Source organism: Heterodontus francisci, chromosome 7 (genome assembly GCF_036365525.1).
Source record: "Heterodontus francisci isolate sHetFra1 chromosome 7, sHetFra1.hap1, whole genome shotgun sequence".
Lineage (NCBI taxonomy): Eukaryota > Metazoa > Chordata > Chondrichthyes > Heterodontiformes > Heterodontidae > Heterodontus > Heterodontus francisci.
In genome coordinates, this window is record NC_090377.1 from 1,807,246 (window position 1) to 1,825,924 (window position 18,679).

Below are 18,679 nucleotides of genomic sequence, written 5' to 3' on the forward strand. Positions count from 1 at the left end.
GTGAAGGCTCAGTTAGGGCGCTTGAGAGCTACAAGCTAGCCAGGAAGGATCTAAAGGGAGAGCTAAGAAGAGCAAGGAGAGGACACGAGAAGTCATTGGTGGATCGGATCAGGGAAAACCCTAAGGCTTTCTATAGGTATATCAGGAATAAAAGAATGACTAGAGTTAGATTAGGGCCAATCAAGGATAGTAGTGGGAAGTTGTGTGTGGAATCAGAGGAGATAGGGGAAGTGTTAAATGAATATTTTGCGTCAGTATTTACAGTAGAGAAAGAAAATGTTGTTGAGAATACTGAGATTCAGGCTACGAGGCTAGATGGGATTGAGGTTCACAAGGAGGAGGTGTTATCAATTTTGGAAAGTGTGAAAATAGATAAGTCCCCTGGGCCAGATGGGATTTATCCTAGGATTCTCTGGGAAGCTAGGGAGGAGATTGCAGAGCCTTTGTCCTTGATCTTTATGTCGTCATTGTCGACAGGAATAGTGCCGGAAGACTGGAGGATTGCAAATGTTGTCCCCTTGTTCAAGAAGGGGAGTAGAGACAGCCCTGGTAATTATAGACCTGTGAGCCTTACTTCGGTTGTGGGTAAAATGTTGGAAAAGTTTATAAGAGACAGGATTTATAATCATCTTGAAAAGAATAAGTACATTAGAGATAGTCAGCACGGTTTTGTGACGGGTAGGTCGTGCCTCACAAACCTTATTGAGTTTTTCGAGAAGGTGACCAAACAGGTGGATGAGGGTAAAGCAGTGGATGTGGTGTATATGGATTTCAGTAAGGCGTTTGATAAGGTTCCCCACGGTAGGCTATTGCAGAAAATACGGAAGTATGGGGTTGAAGGTGATTTAGAGCTTTGGATCAGAAATTGGCTAGCTGAAAGAAGACAGAGGGTGGTGGTTGATGGCAAATGTTCATCCTGGAGTTTAGTTACTAGTGGTGTACCGCAAGGATCTGTTTTGGGGCCACTGCTGTTTGTCATTTTTATAAATGACCTGGAAGAGGGTGTAGAAGGGTGGGTTAGTAAATTTGCAGATGACACTAAGGTCGGTGGAGTTGTGGATAGTGCCGAAGGATGTTGTCGGGTACAGAGAGACATAGATAGGCTGCAGAGCTGGGCTGAGAGATGGCAAATGGAGTTTAATGCGGAAAAGTGTGAGGTGATTCACTTTGGAAGGAGTAACAGGAATGCAGAGTACTGGGCTAATGGGAGGATTCTTGGTACTGTAGATGAACAGAGAGATCTTGGTGTCCAGGTGCATAAATCCCTGAAGGTTGCTAACCAGGTTAATAGGGCTGTTAAGAAGGCATATGGTGTGTTAGCTTTTATTAGTAGGGGGGTCGAGTTTCGGAGCCACGATGTCATGCTGCAGCTGTACAAAACTCTGGTGAGACCGCACCTGGAGTATTGCGTGCAGTTCTGGTCACCGCATTATAGGAAGGATGTGGAAGCTATGGAAAGGGTGCAGAGGAGATTTACTAGGATGTTGCCTGGTATGGAGGGAAGGTCTTACGAGGAAAGGCTGAGGGACTTGAGGTTGTTTTCGTTGGAGAGAAGGAGGAGGAGAGGTGACTTAATAGAGACATATAAGATAATCAGAGGGTTAGATAGGGTGGATAGTGAGCGTCTTTTTCCTCGGATGGTGATGGCAAACACGAGGGGACATAGCTTCAAGTTGAGGGGTGATAGATATAGGACAGATGAGAGAGGTAGTTTCTTTACTCAGAGAGTAGTAAGGGCGTGGAACGCCCTGCCTGCAGCAGTAGTAGATTCGCCAACTTTAAGGGCATTTAAGTGGACATTGGATAGACACATGGATGAAAATGGAATAGTGTAGGTCAGATGGTTTCACAGGGCGGCGCAACATCGAGGGCCGAAGGGCCTGTACTGCGCTGTAATGTTCTAAATCTAAAAAAACCATCCTGACTTGGAACTATATCACCATTCCTTCACTGTCACTGGGTCAAAATCCTGGAACTCCCTTCCTAACAGCACTGTGGGTGTACCTACCCCACATGGACTGCAGTGGTTCAAGAAGGCAGCTCACCACCACCTTCTCAAGGGCAATTCGGGATGGGCAATAAATGCTGGCCTGGCCAGCGACACCCACATCCCATGAATGAATAAAAAACAGTTTCAGTGTGTCGAGGAGTGTTACTCCCACTGTATCAGTTTCCCGTGCAGTATTAGTGTGTAGTGGGGTGTTACTCCCCATCAATGACCCGATCACCCCCCTCATCCTTGTAACTCACTGTGTGCTGTCTGTTCTGCCCCTCTGCTCTCTGCAGGTTACTGGCACTTTGTGATCCATGGCAGGAAGCACTCATATCGACTTTACACCAAGTTACTAAATGAGGCAATGCGCTGGACTGCTGCCATTCAGAACGTCATCGACAACAAGGTTCCCATAGAAACACCAACCCAGCAGCTGATTCGTGACATCAAGGTAAGGGGTGCCAATGGAAATGGGCACCAGTCTCAGGGTGCCATTCTATTGTTCATTGGTGAGTCGCTGCATTAACAGCTGCTCAGCCATTGGCAACTGGTGCCTGAAGCAGCAACTAGTGTAAGCACAGAGCATCCAGTGAGAACTCTTATGTACTTGATCCCATTCCCCATCATCGAGACACCAGTCAATGACGAGAAGAATCAAATTGGATGGCAACTGAGACAGAAATTCATCAAATCGCAATGTATGTGTGTGTCTGTGTCAGTCTATAGTTGTCTGTGTGTCAGTCTGTATTTGTCTGTGTGTGTGTGTGCCTGTGTGTGTTAGTCCGTATTTGCCTGTGTCAATCTGTCTGTGTGCGTGTCTGTGTCTGTCTGTCTGTGTTTCTGTGCGTGTCAGTCTTTGTGTGTCCATCCATATTTGCCTGTGTGTCAGCCTGTATTTGTCTGTGTGTCTCAGTGTGTGTGTCTGTATATGTCTGTGTCAGTCTGTATTTGTCTGTGTGTATGTCTGTCTGTTTGTGTGTGTCTGTCTATATTTGCCTGTGTCAGTCTGTATTTGTGTTTGTGTGTGTATCAGTCTGTGTGTGTGTCAGTCTGTCTGTCAGTTTGTGTGTGTCTGTATTTGCCTGTGTCTGTATTTGCCTGTGTCTGTATTTGCGTGTGTCTGTCTGTGTGTGTCTGTCTGTGTGTGTCTGTCTGTGTGTGTCTGTCTGTGTGCGTGTGTCTGTGTGCGTGTGTCTGTGTGCGTGTGTCTGTGTGCGTGTGTCTGTGTGTGTCTCTGTCTGTGTGTGTCTCTGTCTGTGTGTGTCTCTGTCTGTGTGAGTCAGTCTGTGTGCGTGTGTGTTTATGTGTGTGTCAGTCCGTGTGTGTGTGTGTCTGTCTGTCTGTGTGTCTGTCTGTGTGTGTCTGTCTGTGTGCATGTGTGTTTGTGTCTGTGTCTGTGTTTGTGTGTCAGTCTGTGTGTGTCAGTCAGTCTGTGTGTGTCAGTCTGTGTGTGTGAGAGTCTGTGTGAGTCTGTATTTGTCTGTGTGTGTGTATCAGTCTGTGTGTATCTGTGTGTGTCAGTCTGTGTTTGTGTGTGTCAGTCTGTGTTTGTGTGTGTCAGTCTGTGTCTGTGTCAGTCTGTGTGTGTGTCAGTCTGTGTGTGTGTCAGTCTGTGTGTGTGTGCGTGTCAGTCTGTATTTGCGTGTGTGTCTGTGTTTGTATCTGTCAGTCTGTGTATGTGTGTCAGTCTGTGTGTGTGTGTCTGTGTTTGTATCTGTCAGTCTGTGTATGTGTGTCTGTGTTTGTATCTGTCAGTCTGTGTATGTGTGTCTGTCTGTGTTTGTGTGTGTCTGTCTGTGTTTGTGTGTGTCAGTCTGCATATGTGTGTGTCAGTCTGTATTTGCCTGTGTGTCAGTCTGTATTTGCCTGTGTGTCAGTCTGTATTTGCCTGTGTGTCAGTCTATATTTGCCTGTGTGTCAGTCTGTATTTGCCTGTGTCAGTCTGTATTTGCCTGTGTATGTCTGTCTATATTTGCCTGTGTCAGTCTATTTTTGTTTGTGTCTGTGTGTGTGTGTGTGTCTGTGTTTGTGTGTGTCAGTCTATATTTGCCTGTGTCAGTCTATTTTTGTCTGTGTGTGTGTGTCAGTCTATATTTGCCTGTGTCAGTCTATTTTTGTCTGTGTGTGTGTTTCTGTGTGTCAGTCTGTATGTGTGTGTCAGTCTATATTTGCCTGTGTGTCTGTCTGCATGTGTGTTTGTGTGTCAATCTGTGGTGTGTCAGTCTTTGTGTGTCAGTCTGTCTGTGTGACAGTCTGTATTTGTCTGAGTGTGTCTGTGGCTGTGTCTCCCTGTGGCTCCGTGTATGTCTGTGTATGTGTGTTCATTTTCTGCTCTGTACCCGCCCAATTCACATTCAGGTGTGTGTGTGAAGTCATGGTCAGGAACAGCTTATATGTTTTGCAATCAGCTTTGGGTGTGTAATGTTTTTCTCAATGTTGTGTTTTCCAGGCTGGGGTGTAGTTTGGTTTGTTGAATGTGTATATGAGACTTGGGGAGGTCAGAACTCCAGGGCATTTCACACTGTCCTCTGGTTCTGATTTCAACCTGAGAGTAAATCTCTCTTTATCTTTCAGGAGAACAGTTTGAATTGGGAGATTGTGGAGCAGACATACAGGAGGAACCCAATCTTACGTTATACCCAACACCCACTGCACTCCCCACTGCTGCCATTGTTGTATGGGGATATTAACCTGAGCTGTGAGTATCTACTCCGTGCTTCACACCTCTTACAGGCTCTTTATAAATCCAGCACAAGACAGTGACAGATACTGCAAAAGCTATTCAGAACCTTAGTTAGGCCACACTTAGAATATTGCGTGCAATTCTGGTCGCCGCACTACCAGAAGGACGTGGAGGCTTTGGAGAGGGTACAGAAGAGGTTTACCAGGATGTTGCCTGGTCTGGAGGGCATTAGCTATGAGGAGAGGTTGGAAAAACTCATTGTTTTCACTGGAACGACGGAGGTGGAGGGGCGACATGATAGAGGTTTACAAAGTTATGAGCGGCATGGACAGAGTGGATAGTCAGAAGCTTTTTCCCAGGGTGGAAGAGTCAGTTACTAGGGGACATAGGTTTAAGGTGCGAGGGGCAAAGTTTAGAGGGGATGTGCGAGGCAAGTTTTTACACAGAGGGTGGTGAGTGCCTGGAACTTGCTGCCGGGGGAGGTGGTGGAAGCAGATACAATAGCGACGTTTAAGAGACATCTTGACAAATATATGAATAGTAAGGGAATAGAGGGATATGGACCCCGGAAGTGCAGAAGGTGTTAGTTTAGGCAGGCATCAAGATCGGCACAGGCTTGGAGGGCCGAATGGCCTGTTCCTGTGCTGTACTGTTCTTTGTTCTTGTTCTTTGTTCTGACAATATTCCGGCAATAGTACTGAAGACCTGTGCTCCAGAACTTGCTGCGCCCCTAGCCAAGCTGTTCCAGTACAGCTACAACACTGGCATCTACCCGATAATGTGGAAAATTTCCCAGGTATGTCCTGTACACAAAAAGCAGGACAAATCCAACCCGGCCAATTACTGCCCCATCAGTCTACTCTCAATCATCAGTAAAGTGATGGAAGGTGTCATCAACAGTGCTATCAAGCCGCACTTGTTTAGTAATAACCTACTCAGTGACGCTCAGTTTGGGTTCCGCCAGGGCCACTCAGCTCCTGACCTCATTACAGCCTTTCTCCAAACATGGACAAAAGAGCTGAACTCCAGAGGTGAGGTGAGAGTGACTGCCCTTGACATCAAGGCAACATTTGACTGAGTATGGCATCAAGGAGCCCTAGCAAAAATGAGGTCAATGGGAATCAGGGGGAAAACTCTCTGCTGGTTGGAGTCATACCTAGCACAAAGGAAGATGGTTGTGGTTGTTGGAGGTCAATCATCTCAGTCCCAGGACATCACTGCAGGAGTTCCTCAGGGTAGTGTCCTAGGCCCAACCATCTTCAACTGCTTCATCAATGACCTTCCTTCAATCATAAGTTCAGAAGTGGGGATGTTCGCTGATGATTGCACAATGTTCAGCACCATTCATGACTCCTCAGATACTGAAGCAGTCCTTGTAGAAATGCAGCAAGACCTGGACAATATCCAGGCTTTGGCTGATAAGTGGCAAGTAACATTCACGCCACACAAGTGCCAGGCAATGACCATCTCCAACAAGAGAGAATCTAACCATCTCCCCTTGACATTCAATGGCATTACCATCGCTGAATCCCCCACTATCAACATCCTGGGGGTTACCATTGACCAGAAACTGAACTGGAGTAGCCATATAAATGCCATGGTTACAAGAGCAGGTCAGAGGCTAGGAATCCTGAGGCGAGTAACTCACCTCCTGGGTCCCCAAAGCCTGTCCGCCATCTACAAGGCACAAGTCAGGAGTGTGATGGAATACTCTCCACTTTCCTGGATGGGTGCAGCTCCAACACTTAAGAAGCTCGACACCATCCTGGACAAAGCAGCCCGCTTGATTTATTTTTTATTTTATTTAGAGATACAGCACTGAAACAGGCCCTTCGGCCCACCGAGTCTGTGCCGACCATCAACCACCCATTTATACTAATCCTACACTAATCCCATATTCCTACCACATCCCCACCTGTCCCTATATTTCCCTACCACCTACCTATACTAGGGGCAATTTATAATGGCCAATTTACCTACCAACCTGCAAGTCTTTTGGTGGTGGGAGGAAACGGAGCACCCAGTGAAAACCCACGCAGACACAGGGAGAACTTGCAAACTCCACACAGGCAGTACCCAGAATTGAACCTGGGTCGCTGGAGCTGTGAGGCTGCGGTGCTAACCACTGCGCCACTGTGCCGCTTAATTGGCACCCCATCCACAAACATTTACAAACACACAGTGGCAGCAGTGTGTACCATCTACAAGATGCACTGCAGCAAAACACCAAGGCTCGTCTACAGCACCCTCCAAACACGCAACCTCTAACACCTAGAAGGACAAGGGCAGCAGATGTATGGGAACACCACCACCTGCAAGTTCCCCTGCAAGCCACACACCATCCTCACTTGGAACTATATCGCCGTTCCTTCACTGTCACTGGGTCAAAATCCTGGAATTCCCTTCCTAACAGCACTGTGGGTGTATCTACACCCCAAAAAAGAGGCAGCCACACTTCTAGGAGTGTACTATAGACCCCCAAATAGTAAGAGGGAGATAGAAGAACAAACATGTCGGCAGGCTTCTGAGTACAAAAACTAGAGGGATTTCAACTACCCCAATATCAACTGGGATACAAACAGTGTGAAGGGCACAGAGGGCACAAAATTCTTCAACTGTATTCAAGAGAACTTTTTTCGTCAGCACATAACAAGCCCAACGAGAGGGGGCGCAATACTAGATTTAGTCTTCAGTAATGAAGCTGGGCAAGTGCAGGAAGTAACAGTGGGTGACCATTTTGGAGATAGTGACCATAATACAGTTAGTTTTCGCATAATCATGGAAAAGGACAAAGATAGAACTGGAATTAAAGTTCTAAATTGGGGGAAGGCAAATTTTGCAAAGCTGAGAGGTGACCTGGCGAAAGTGGACTGGATACAGCTACTTGAAGGAAAATCAGTGGGAGGCATTCAAAAGCGAAGAACAGTGCAGACATGTCCCCACAAAGATGAAAGGTGGTACTGCCAAATCTAGAGCCCCCTGGTTATCCAGATGTTTACAGGGTAAGTTAAAGCAGAAAAAGAAAGCTTATGACGATCACAAAAAACTTAATATTTTTAAAAGCCTAGAGGAATATAGAAAGTGCAGGAGTGAAGTAAAAAAGGAAATTAGGCAAGCAAAGAGAGGGCATGAAAAATTATTGGCCGGTAAAATAAAGAAAAACCCAAAGATGTTTTATCAGTACATTTAAAAGCAAGAGGATAACTAAGGAAAGGGTGGGGCCTATCTGAGATGTACGAGGGAACTTATGCATCAATGCAGAAGATGTGGGCAGGGTTCTTAATCAGATTTTGTCTCTGTCTTCACAAAGGAGAGGGTTGATGCAGACATAGTAGTTAAAGAGGAGGAGTGTGAAATATTAGATACGATAAGCATAATGAGAGAGGGAGTCCTAGAGGATCTGACATCCTTGAAAGTGGATAAATAGCCAGGGCCGGATGGATTGTATCCCAGATTGTTAAAAGAAGCCAAGAGGAAATAGTGGATGTGCTGAGGATCACTTTCAAATCCTCACTAGATACAGGAGAGGTACCAGAGGATTGGAGGACTGCGAACGTTGTACTATTGTTTAAAAAGGGTGTGAGGGATCGGCCAAATAATTATAGGCCGGTCAGTCTGACTCAGTGGTGGATAAATTATTAAAATCAATTCTGAGTGATTGGATAAACTGCCACTTAGAAAGGCACGAATTAATCAGGGATAGCATGGATTTGTTAAGGGAAGGTCATGTCTTACTAACGTTATTGAATTTTTTGAGGAAGTAACAAGGAGGATTGATGAGTGTAGTGCAGTGGATGTGGTCTACATGGATTTTAGTAAGGCAATTGACAAGGTGCCGTGTGGCAGACTGATGAGAAAAGTAAAATCCCGTGGGAAACAGGGGAATGTGGCAGGTTGGATCCAGAATTGGCTCAGTGACAGGAAACAAAGGCTAGTAGTCAACGGATGTTTTTGTGAATGGAAAGCTGTTTCCAGTGGCGTTCCACAGGGCTCAGTGTTGGGTCCCTTGCTGTTTGTGGTATATATTAATGATTTGGATTTAAATGTAGGGGGCATGATTGGGGAATTTGCAGATGACGCAAAAATTGACCGTGTAGTTGATTGTGAAGAGGATAGCTGTAGACTCCAGAATGATATCAATGGTTTGGTTGAGTGGGTGGAAAAGTAGCAAATGGAATTTAATCCAGAAAAGTGTGAGGTAATGCACTTGGGGAGGGCAGATAAAGCGAGGGAATACACAATAAACAGGAGGATGTTGAGAGGGGTAGAAGAAGTGAAAGACCTTGGAGTGCTTGTCCACAGGTCCCTGAAGGTGGTAGGACAGGTAGATAAAGTGGTGAAGAAGGCAAATGGAATGCTTTCCTTTATTGGCCGAGGTATAGAATACAAAAGCAGGGATGTAATGCTGGAACTGTATAAAACGCTGGTTAGGTCACAGTTGGAGTACTGTGTACAGTTCTGGTCACCACATTACAGGAAGGACATAATTGCTCTGGAGAGAGTACAGAGGAGATTTATAAGAATGTTGTCAGGGCTTGAAAGTTGCAGCTCTGAGGAATGTTTGGATAGAACAAAGAACAGTACAGCACAGGAACAGGCCATTCAGCCCTCCAAGTCTGCGCCGATCTTGATGCCTGTCTAAACTAAAACCTTCTGCACTTCCGGGGTCCGTATCCCTCTATTCCCTTCCTATTCATGTATTTGTCAAGATGCCTCTTAAACGTCGCTATCGTACCTGCTTCCACCACCTCCCCTGGCAGCAAGTTCCAGGCACTCACCACCCTCTGTGTAAAGAACTTGCCTCGCACATCCCCTCTAAACTTTGCCCCTCGCACCTTAAACCTATGTCCCCTAGTAACTGACTCTTCCACCCTGGGAAAAAGCTTCTGACTATCCACTCTGTCCATGCCGCTCATAACTTTGTAAACCTCTATCATGTCGCCCCTCCACCTCCGTCGTTCCAGTGAAAACAATCTGAGTTTATCCAACCTCTCCTCATAGCTAATGCCCTCCAGACCAGGCAACATCCTGGTAAACCTCCTCTGTACCCTCTCCAAAGTCTCCACGTCCTTCTGATAGGCTCGGATTATTTTCCTTAGAACAGAGGGGGCTGAGGGGTGACTTGATTGAGGTGTACAAAATTATGAGGGGCTTAGATAGAGTAGACAGGAGGGACCTGTTTCCCCTAGCGGAGAGGTCAAATACCAGAGGGCACAGATTTAAGGTGATTGGTAGAAGGATTAGAGGGAACATGAAGAAAAACTTTTTCACCCAGAGGGTGTCTGGAATTCACTGCCAGGACTGGGGTGGTGGAGGCAGAAACCCTCAACTCTTTTAAACGTACCCGGACATGCACATGAAGTGCTGTAACCGGCAAGGCTATGGACCAAAAGCTGGAAAGTAGGAATAGATTGGGTGGCTAGTTTTTTTAGCCAACGCAGACATGACGGGCTGAATGGCCTCCTTCTGTGCCGTAATGCTTCTATGTTTTCTATGGACTGCAGCGGTTCAAGAAGGCAGTTCACCACCACCTTCTCAAGGGCAATTAGGGATGGGCAATAAATGCTGGCCTGGCCAGCGACGCCCACATCCCACAAAAGAATAAAAAAACACAATCAATTTCTGGCTGGTAACAGAGAATCTTACAGCACAGGAGGAGGCCATTTGGCCCGTTGTACCTGTGCTGGCTCTTTGAAAGAGCTGTGTTCTATGTTCTATCCAATTTGTCCCACACTCCCCTCCCCCGCCCCCCCCCCCACCCCCCGCTCTTTCTCCTTTTTAAGTATATTTCAAATCCCTCCTCTCCTCGCCTCTCCTGACCCCTCCTCCCTCTCTCCACCTTCACTTTTCTCCTTCCCTCTCTCCCTCCTCCATCTCCCCTCCTATCCTCTCCTACTTCCCTCTCCCTTTTCCTTTCCCCTTCCTCCTCCTTCCCTCTCTCATCTTTTCCCCCTTTCCTCACCTCTTGCTCCTGTCCCCTCTCCCTCTAGGTTACAGAAGGGGGGGTTGGTAAAGATGCTACAATTACCCTCAGCATTGGTGGGTAAAATAGTTAAAGTGAAGGTTAATGTGACCGCAGCCCATTCGACACGCTGCCACCACCTCCACATCCGCGCCCCCCCCCCACCCCCCACCAATTCAGCTGCTGGATGTAAGCCAGCTGGACTTAGGTGTGATGCCCACACAGTTGAATAGCCTGCCACCTTCCCACACGAGGAAAGTTCATTTGTGGTGGGATACAGTAGGGGGTTATTATCCAGGGAGAGTCAGAGCCTTCGGGAGTGGAGAGGAGATTATAAGGATCGAACTGCAGGCTGAGTAACTGAGGGAATGTGATGGCTCAGTCTGGACACCAGACTAATTTCTCACCTTCCTGTCTTCCCGGCACCAGTGCAAAAGGAGAAAGGATACACGAGTCTGCAGGACGAGGCTGTCAGGATCTTCAATTCACTGCAGGAGCTCGATACCATCGCTGATCCCATTCCCATCATCCAGGGAATTCTACAAACCTGCCAGGACCTGAAATCACTGCGGGATGAGGTTTACTGCCAGCTCATCAAACAAACCAACCGCATGCCTCATCCGAATAGTACAGGGAACCTGCACCATGGCCGGTTGCTCAGCTGCATGAGCTGCACCTTCCTGCCCAGTCGCACCATCCTTCGCTACCTCAAGTTCCACCTGAAGAGGTTTGAGTCACAACAACCCCACTCACCCAACATATCCCTCACTCCCATATCCCTCACCCACCATATCCCTCACCCACCATATCCCTCACCCACCATATCCCTCACCCACCATATCCCTCACCCACCATATCCCTCACCCACCATATCCCTCACCCACCATAACCCTTATTCCCCCCATATACCTCACTCCCTCACCCACCATAGCCCTCATCCCCCATATCCCATAACCCTCATCCCCCATATCCCTCACCCCCTCACCCACCATAACCCTCAACTCCCATATCCCTCAACTCCCATATCCCTCAACTCCCATATCCCTCACCCCCTCACCCACCTTAACCCTCACCCCCCATATCCCTCACCCCCCATATCCCTCACCCCCCATATCCCTCACCCCCCATATCCCTCACCCCCCATATCCCTCACCCACCATAACCCTTATTCCCCCCATATACCTCACTCCCTCACCCACCATAGCCCTCATCCCCCATATCCCATAACCCTCATCCCCCATATCCCTCACCCCCTCACCCACCATAACCCTCATCCCCCATATCCCTCACCCCCTCACCCACCATATCCCTCAACTCCCATATCCCTCAACTCCCATATCCCTCAACCATATCCCTCAACTCCCATATCCCTCAACTCCCATATCCCTCACCCCCTCACCCACCTTAACCCTCATCCCACATATCCTTCACTCCCTATCCCTCAGAGTCACAGAATAATACAGTGCAGAAGAGGCCCTTCGGCCCATCGAGTCGGCACCGATGCATTAAAACACCTGACCTGTCTACCAAATCCTATTTGCCAGCACTTGGCCCATAGCCTTCAATGTTATGATGTGCCAAGTGCTCATCCAGGTACTTTTTAAAGGATGTGAGGCAACCCGCCTCTACCACCCTCCCAGGCAGGGCATTCCAGACCGTCACCACCCTCTGGGTAAAAAAGGTCTTCCTCAAATCCCCCTTAAACCTCCCGCCCCTCACCTTAAACTTGTGACCCCTCGTAACTGTCCCTTCAACTCAGGGGAACAGCTTCTCCCTATCCACCCTGTCCATGCCCCTCATAATCTTGTACATCTCGATCAGGTCACCCCTCAGTCTTCTCTGCTCCAGCAAAAATAACCCAAGCCTATCCAACCTCTCTTCATAGCTTAAATGTTCCATCCCAGGCAACATCCTGGTGAATCGTCTCTGCACCCCCTCCAATGCAATCACATCCTTCCTATAATGTGGCGACCAGAATTGCACACAGTACTCCAGCTGTGGCCTTACCAAAGTTCTGTACAACTCCAACATGACCTCCCTGCTTTTGTAATCTATGCCTCGATTGATAAAGGCAAGTGTCCCATATGCCTTTTTCTCCACCCTATTAACCTGCCCTTCTGCCTTCAGAGATCTATGGACAAACACGCCTAGGTCCCTTTGTTCCTCGGAACTTCCCAGTGTCAGGCCATTCATTGAATACTTCCGTGTCACATTACTCCTTCCAAAGTGCATCACCTCACACTTTTCAGCGTTAAATTCCATCTGCCACTTTTCTGCCCATTTGACCATCCCGTTTATATCTTCCTGTAACCCAAGACACTCAACCTCACTGTTAACCACTTGGCCAATCTTTGTGTCATCCGCAAACTTACTGAACCTACCCCCCACATAGTCATCTATGTTGTTTATATAAATGACAAACAATAGGGGACCCAGCACAGATCCCTGTGGTACGCCACTGGACACTGGCTTCCAGTCACTAAAACAGCCGTCTGTCATCACTCTCTGTCTCCTACAGCTAAGCCAATTTTGAATCCACCTTATCAAGTTACCTTGTATCCCATGTGCATTTGCTTTCTTGATAAGTCTCCCATGTGGGACTTTGTCAAAGGCTTTGCTGAAATCCATGTAAACTACATCAACTGCACTACCCTCATCTACACACCTGGTCACATGCTCAAAAAATTCAATCAAATTTGTTCGGCATGACCTCCCTCTGACAAAGCCATGCTGACTATTCCTAATCAAATTTTGCCTCTCCAAGTGGAGATAGATTCTCTCCTTCAGAATTTTCTCCAATAGATTCCCTACCACTGATGTGAGACTCACTGGTCTATAGTTCCCTGGCTTATCTCTACAACGTTTCTTAAATAGTGGGACCACATTAGTTGTTCTCCAGTCCTCTGGAACCTCCCCCGTGGCCAGAGAGCAATTAAAAATTTGGGTCAGAGCCCCTGCAATCTCCACCCTCGCCTTCCACAGCATCCTGGGACACAAATCGTCCGGACCTGGAGATTTGTCCACTTTTAAGCCAGCCAAAACCTCCAATACCTTGTCACTCCCTATGACAATTTGCTCAAGAACCTCACAGTCTCTCTCTCTAAGTTCCATATCTACATCCTCTTTCTCTTGGGTGAAGACAGATGTGAAGTATTCATTCAACACCCTACCAATGTCCTCTGGTTCCACCCACAAATTTCCCCCTTGGTCCCTAATGAGTCCTACTCTTTCCCTGGTTATCCTCTTCCCATTGATATACTTATAGAATATCTTGGGATTTTCCCGACTTTTACCAGCCAGAGGTTTTTCATATCCCCTCTTTGCTCTCCTAATTGCTTTCTTAAGCTCCATCCTACACTTTCTGTACTCCACTAATGCTTCTGTTGATTTGCTCTCCTTGTATTTGCTAAAAGCCTCTCTTTTCCTTCTCATCATACCTTGAATGTTTCTGGTCATCCAAGGTTCTCTGGGCTTGTTGCTCCTACCTATTACCCTAGAGGGAACATGTTGGGCCTGTACCCTCCCCATTTCCTTTTTGAATACCCCCCACTGCTCTTCTGTAGATTTCCCGACAAGTAACTCTTTCCAGTCTATCTTGGCCAGATCCTGCCTTATTTTACTAAAATTCACTCCCCCAATCCAAAACCTTTTTTTGCAACTTGTCTATTTCTTTCTCCATAACCAGATTAAATTGTACCATGTTGTGGTCACTATCACCAAAATGAACCCCCACCAACACATCAACCACCTGTCCGGCTTCATTCCCCAGAATTAGGTCCAGCACTGCACCCTCCCTTGTTGGATCCTCTACATATTGAGCTGAAAAGTTCTCCTGTATCTAAGCCCTTAACACGATGACTATCCCAATTAATGTTGGGAAAGTTGAAATCACCTAATATAATTATCCTATTATTTTTACACACCTCTGTGAATTGCGCACATTTTTGCTCTTCAATTTCCCACTGACTATCTGGGGGTCTATAATAAACACCTAGCAATGTGGCTGTCCCTTTTTTATTCCTAAACTCTACCCATAAAGCTTCATTTGATGCCCCCTCCAAGATATCATCTCTCCTTACTGCAGTAACTGACTCCTTAACTAATATTGCAATGCCCCCTCCTCTTTTACCCCCTCCTCTGTCTCGCCTGAAGATTCTACATCCCGGGATATTGAGCTTCCAATCCTGTCCCTCCCTCAACCATGTCTCCGTGATGGCTATTATGGCACGTGGAATTGTGATAATCCTTGCCCTTAACTCATCCGTTTTACCTGTAATACTCCTGACATTAAAGTAGAGGCCATCCATCCTGGTCTTACTCCCATGAAACTTACTTCCGCTGTATTCCCTCTGACTTGTTTGCTTTCCTGTGTTTAGCTGTGTCCCTATTCTGCTAGGAGTCGGCATCCCCTCCCCCTGCCAAATTAGTTTAAACTCCTCCCAACAGCACTAGCAAACCCACCAGCAAAGATGTTAGTCCCCCTCTGGTTCAGATGTAGACCGTCCCGCTTGTACAGGTCCCACCTTCCCCAGAAACGGTCCCAGTGGTCCAGGAATCTAAAATCCTCCCTCCTGCACCAACCAACTCTTAAGCCACGCATTCATCTGTGCTATTCTCCTATTTCTATACTCGCTAGCACATGGCACTGGGAGTAATCCAGAGATTACAACCCGAGAGGTCCTGCTTTTTAGTCTGCTGCCTAACTCCCTGAATTCTTGATGCAAGACCTCATCCCTGTTTCTCCCTATGTCATTGGTACCAACATACACCATGACCTCTGCCTTATCACCCTCCCCATTCAGGATGCCCTGCAGCCGTTCAGTGACATCCCGGATCCTGGCACCGGGGAGGCAACACACCATCCTGGAGTCACGTAGACGGCCACAGTAGCGCCTATCTGTTCCCCTGACTATAGAATCCCCTATTACTATTGCTCTTCTCTTTCCCCCTTCCTGTGCAGATAGGCTGCTTGCGGTGCCAGAAGCTTGGCTCTGTCCGCACTCCCTGGAGGAACCAGCCTCATCAGCCTCCAAAATGGAATACCGATTTGCAAGCGGGACCCCAGGGGACTCCTGAACTACCTGCCTGATTCTCTTGGATTGCCTGGTGGTCACCCATTCCCTTCCTTCCTCAAGTCCCTTCAGCTGCGGTGTGACCACCTCTCTCTCCGTGCTATCCACAATGCTCTCAGACTCACGGATGCTCCACAGTGTTTCCAGCCGCGGTTCCAGCTCTGAAACCCGAGCTTCCAGGAGCTGCAGCTGGACACACTTCCTGCACACATGCTGGTCCCGGGGACTGGAAATGTTCCCGGATTCCCACATGCAGCAAGAGGAGCAAACCACGGCTTCAAGCTCTCCTGCCATGACTAAACCCTTTAAATTTAAAACTATGGAAGATTATAATTTAAAAAAACAATGAAGTCTTGCTAAAACAATGACTTACAATTCAATCCAGTTTGAAAAATACCCACCAGGACTTACTCACCAGTCATCTGTGCTCTTTGGAGACTCTCAGCTCCCCTCACTGTGAGCACAGGTAGGAAATGAGAGGAGCTCCTCGCTCCCTCCTCACCGAACTCCCTCAGTCACAAAACGCCCACTTTAGCACTCTAATGCAGCCCCAAGTCAGCACTCCAGTACAAATGAAGTCAGCACTGTAAGATGGCCCACTTTTATACTGTCTGACTCTAGCCCCTGAAAACTGGTTTAAGCCAGTTATTTAATTAACAAGGTGCAGCTGCAAGCAGAGCCTGAGTGAATTCTGTTTGAAGCTGGTCTAAAACTCACCTTCTCCAACCCAAACAGTAACTGTTAAGTTAATTTGCGAAATTAAACAAAGACTAGACTTTAGATGCAACTAACCCTTAATTACCCTCAGTCACAAAACTCCCACTTTCGCACTCTATTGCAGCCCCAAGTCAGCACTCCAGTGCAAACGAAAACTCCCATATCCCTCATCCCCCATATCCCTCACTCCCATATCCCTTACCCCCTCACCCACCATAACCTTCATCCCCAGATCCCTCATCCCCAGATCCCTCATCCCCAGATCCCTCATCCCCAGATCCCTCATCCCCCACATCCCTTATCCCCCATATCCCTTATCCCCCATATCCCTTATCCCCCATATCCCTCATCCCTCATCCCCCACATCCCTCATCCCCCACATCCCTCAACCCCCACATCCCTCAACCCCCACATCCCTCAACCCCCACATCCCTCAACCCCCACATCCCTCATCCCCCACATCCCTCATCCCCCACATCCCTCATCCCCCACATCCCTCATCCCCCACATCCCTCAACCCCCACATCCCTCAACCCCCACATCCCTCAACCCCCACATCCCTCAACCCCCACATCCCTCATCCCCCACATCCCTCATCCCCCACATCCCTCATCCCCCACATCCCTCATCCCCCACATCCCTCATCCCCCACATCCCTCAACCCCCACATCCCTCAACCCCCACATCCCTCAACCCCCACATCCCTCATCCCCCACATCCCTCATCCCCCACATCTCTCACTCCCATTACCCTTCACTCCCAATATCCCTCACCACCCACCATATCCCTCACTCCCTCCCCCACCTAATTTGGATTTGGGCTTCATTTATGATTGATTATATAATGCTCTCCCAGTCAGTTTGGAGACAGGGCTCTAACACTCTGTGGGGTATCAGAAGGAAGAGTGATGCACTCTGTGTGTATTCTGGTTCTTTTGGACCCTAAAACAGTGTTACTGGCACCAGCCTCATTCCCAGGCACTGGGTTGGTGTCTCTCGAGCTGCATGTCTGCTCTCTGTCTGGGGTATTTGTGCATTCTGAGCCTCAGCTAAATCTGATGTGGTTTCCCACAGGATTAAAGAACAGTTCCCTGGTACTGAGATTGAGAAATACGCCCACTTCATTAATGAATCCCTGAAGAAAACCAAAACGCGAGAGTTTGTGCCATCCCAAGAGGAGATCCAGGCATTGATCAGCCGACAGGAAATGGTGACAACTGTTTACTGCCATGGGGGAGGATCATGTAAAATCACCATTAACTCACACACTACAGCAGGAGAGGTGAGGCACTCATTAGCTCACTAACCACACTCATAGCAAACAGCGTGTGTCACTGGTGCAAAATAGACTCATTCTGCCTGTTCGCTGTGGTTGCCTGTTGTCAGGATCAGTCTGCTTGTTTGCTGTGATCACCTGTTAGGATCAGTCTGCCTGTTCATTGTGGTCACCTGTTGTTAGGGTCAGTGTGCTGGTTCACTGATCCTCTGTTGTCAGGGTCAGTCTGCCTGTTCACTGTGGTCGTCTGTTGTTAGGGTCAGTCTGCTTGTTCACTGTGGTCGTCTGTTGTCAGGGTCTGTCTGCCTGTTCACTGTGGTCGTCTGTTGTCAGGGTCTGTCTGCCTGTTCACTGTGGTCGTCTGTTGTCAGGGTCAGTCTGCCTGTTCACTGTGGTCGTCTGTTGTCAGGGTCAGTCTGTCTGTTCACTGTGATCGTCTGTTGTCATGGTCAGTCTGCCTGTTCACTGTGGTCGTCCGTTGTCAGGGTCAGTCTGTCTGTTCACTGTGGTCGTCCGTTGTCAGGGTCAGTCTGTCTGTTCACTATGGTCCATTGTCCGGGTCAGTCTGTCTGTTCACTGTGGTCGTCTGTTGTCAGGGTCAGTCTGTTGTCAGGGTCAGTCTGCCTGTTCACTGTGGTTGTCTGTTGTCAGGGTCAGGCTGCCTGTTCACTGTGGTCATCTGCTTTTGGGGATTGGTCTGAATATAAGGATGATGTTCATTCCTTTTTCACTGAACTAATGTCCTTTAGGGAAGGAAATCTGCCGTCCTTACCTGGTCTGGCCTACATGTGACTCCAGACCCACAGCAATGTGGTTAACTCTTACATGCCCTCTGAAATGGCCTAGCAAGTGACTCAGTTGTATTAAGGGGAGGCGGTGGCGTACTGGTATTGTCTCTGGACTAGTAACCCAGAAACCCAGGTATTGCTCTGGGGACATGGGTTCGAATCCCACCACAGCAGAAGGTGGAATTTGAA

The 18,679-nt window shown here is 47.9% G+C and overlaps 1 protein-coding gene across 2 annotated transcripts in view; it reads left to right on the forward strand.

Annotated features, from left to right (window-relative positions):
- LOC137371810 (unconventional myosin-X-like) overlaps positions 1 to 18,679 on the forward strand; it is a 518,005-nt gene that overhangs the window by 460,071 nt on the left and 39,255 nt on the right. For both annotated transcript variants that reach the window (XM_068034697.1, XM_068034696.1), the window contains 4 exons: positions 2,287 to 2,444; positions 4,568 to 4,691; positions 11,068 to 11,365; positions 17,501 to 17,708. In XM_068034697.1, coding sequence (XP_067890798.1) covers positions 2,287 to 2,444; positions 4,568 to 4,691; positions 11,068 to 11,365; positions 17,501 to 17,708 — 788 coding nt within the window. The remainder of the gene's footprint in view (positions 1 to 2,286; positions 2,445 to 4,567; positions 4,692 to 11,067; positions 11,366 to 17,500; positions 17,709 to 18,679) is intronic.